The sequence below is a fragment of the Plasmodium gaboni genome, chromosome 4, assembly GCF_001602025.1.
Source record: "Plasmodium gaboni strain SY75 chromosome 4, whole genome shotgun sequence".
NCBI lineage: Eukaryota > Apicomplexa > Aconoidasida > Haemosporida > Plasmodiidae > Plasmodium > Plasmodium gaboni.
The window spans coordinates 87,190-89,689 of NC_031484.1; the positions used below are offsets into that span (position 1 = coordinate 87,190).

The 2,500-nt window shown below is 21.4% G+C and overlaps 1 protein-coding gene across 1 annotated transcript in view; it reads right to left on the minus strand.

Annotated features, from left to right (window-relative positions):
* Positions 1 to 616: 616 nt before the first annotated feature.
* The window catches only part of PGSY75_0404300 (hypothetical protein), a gene marked incomplete at both ends in the record, with an annotated part of 2,764 nt that continues 880 nt past the window's right edge, over positions 617 to 2,500 (minus strand). Inside the window, 5 exons of the mRNA XM_018784108.1 lie at positions 617 to 723; positions 898 to 1,125; positions 1,309 to 1,477; positions 1,583 to 1,649; positions 1,728 to 2,500. The exon at positions 1,728 to 2,500 is cut by the window's right edge and continues 200 nt beyond it. Of these exons, the coding sequence (XP_018643270.1) occupies positions 617 to 723; positions 898 to 1,125; positions 1,309 to 1,477; positions 1,583 to 1,649; positions 1,728 to 2,500 (1,344 nt within the window). The remainder of the gene's footprint in view (positions 724 to 897; positions 1,126 to 1,308; positions 1,478 to 1,582; positions 1,650 to 1,727) is intronic.

The window sequence follows — 2,500 nt, forward strand, 5'->3', positions numbered from 1 at the left end:
ATCGAATCAATTAAAAAAAAAAGATGAATATTTTGAGGATAAACTAATAAATGAAGATTTAAAGGATGAGATATTTTTTTTAAAAAATGAAAATTACTCTGTAGAAAAATATACAGAAGATATGATTAATAATAAAGAAAAAAAAGAAATTCATTTCACCTTAAATAATTAAAATATTTTTGTAGGAAGTTATTTACACTTAAAATTTTTCAAAATGTTTAAAAATTAATTCACAAAAAATATAAAACATATGAATAATATATAAAGAAAAAAAAAAAAAAAAAATACATACATACATACATATGTATATTTATATAACTAAAAAGAATAATTATTTATATTACCTAATATATATATATATACATATATATATATATATATATATATATATATATATATATAATATATTATTATATATATTTAAAAAAAAAAAAAAAAAAAAAATAAAAAAAAAAAAATTATTTTTTTATAAAAAAAAAAAAAAAAAAAAAAAAAAAAAAAAAAAAAAAAAAAAAAAAAAAAAAAAAAAAAAAAAAAAAAAAAAAAAAAAAAAAAAAAAAAAAAAAAAAAAAAAAAAAAAAAAAAGGAACGTATTCTTTTCTTTTTTTTTTAATTCTTAATTTTCATCCTTCTTTGTAATATTTTTAATTTTATTAACAAATTCATCCCTTGAGCTACTGCTTATAAAGGTGACTATATACTGGTTGAGTTTTTTCTCATCACCTAAAAAATAAATATAAATAAAAAAAAAGTTATAAATAAAAAAAAATATATATATAAAAAAAAATATGTATATAAATAAAAATATATATATAATATACATATAAATAAATAAATATATATATATATATATATATAAATATATGTATATTTTTTTTTTTTTTTTTTTTATTTTACATATATCTCTTCCAGAAAATAATGCCGACAAATTTTTGGATGGTATAATTTTGAATCCATCAAAAATATCCGTATTTAAAAACAATCTACCACTACCTTTTTGAAAACATAAAATTCTAAATTTTTTATTTTCTGTATTTTTCATTATTTGAATTTTCACTGGTAAATAACCTGACCAGTCATACTTTTCATTCTTTTTTATAAACTTGCTTATTTTTATGCTATTCTCAGAATATAATATCTCTTCATTTTCTAATTAAATATAAATTAATCAAAACGTGTGTATATATATAAATGTATAAGGGGAAAAAATAAAAGAATATATTATAAAAATATGCGCGTATAGAATAATAAATAAAATATATATATATATATAGTTCGTTGAACATTTTATATGCTCTTAATACTTACCAAAAGCATTCTCCGTTTCAGTCATTTTCACTTCCTTCTTTTCATCAACTTTTCCTTTATTTTTATTCAAACTTTTTCTTAATTTCTCTATATCAATACTAACGTTTCCAAAAATATTCAGCTTACCCATTTGTTCACTGAATAATTTATTGGGTGAATTATAATCATTCTACCAAAAAAAAAAAATAAATAAAAATAAAAAAAAATAGAACATTTTATACACACATATATATAATAAATTTATAATTACTCAATTTTTATTTATTATTATTACCATAGAAGCGAATAGACGATCGTTTTTTTTTATATCGCTTGCTTCACTTGCAACACTTTCGTTATCGCTGAAAAAAAAAAAAAAAAAAAAAAAATATATATATATATATATATATATGCATATTCTTTTAATAATTTAAAATTACCTCTTTTCACTCTTATTTTCATCACTTTTTTCTTTATCCACATTTTCGTCTTCATCTAAATTTTCTTCATCATTTTCATCGTTTGGGGTTTCTTTTAAATGCACAGATTTACGAGCTGATTTTTTATTTTTTTCAATATTAATTTCATTAACATCTTCATTATCATCATTTTCTTCATTATCATCATTATCTTCGTCGTCGTCATTTTCTTCTTCATCGTCATTATCTTCGTCGTCGTCATTATCTTCGTCGCCGTCATTTTCTTCCTCATCGTCATTTTCTTCCTCATCGTCATTTTCTTCTTTATCGTCATTTTCTTCGTCGTCGTCATTTTCTTCTTCATCGTTTTTTTCGTTATCATCATTTTCTTCGTTATCAACATTTTCTTCTTCATCATTATTTTCTTCCTCATCATTATTTTCTTCCTCATCATCATTTTCTTCCTCATCTTCATCCTCTTCATCTTCGTCCTCATCTTCATCCTCTTCATCTTCCTCATCTTCATCTTCCTCATCTTCATCTTCCTCATCTTCCTCATCTTCTTCTTCCTCATCTTCTTCTTCCTCATCTTCATCCTCTTCATCTTCATCCTCTTCATCTTCATCCTCTTCATCTTCCTCATCTTCATCCTCTTCATCTTCCTCATCTTCATCCTGCTCATCTTCATTCTGCTCATTTTCATCCTCTTCCTCTTCATATTCTTCATTCTTCACATTTTCATCACTCGTTACCTTTTTGTTCTTTTTGAGTTCTTTCTTTCTATTTTTATCCTT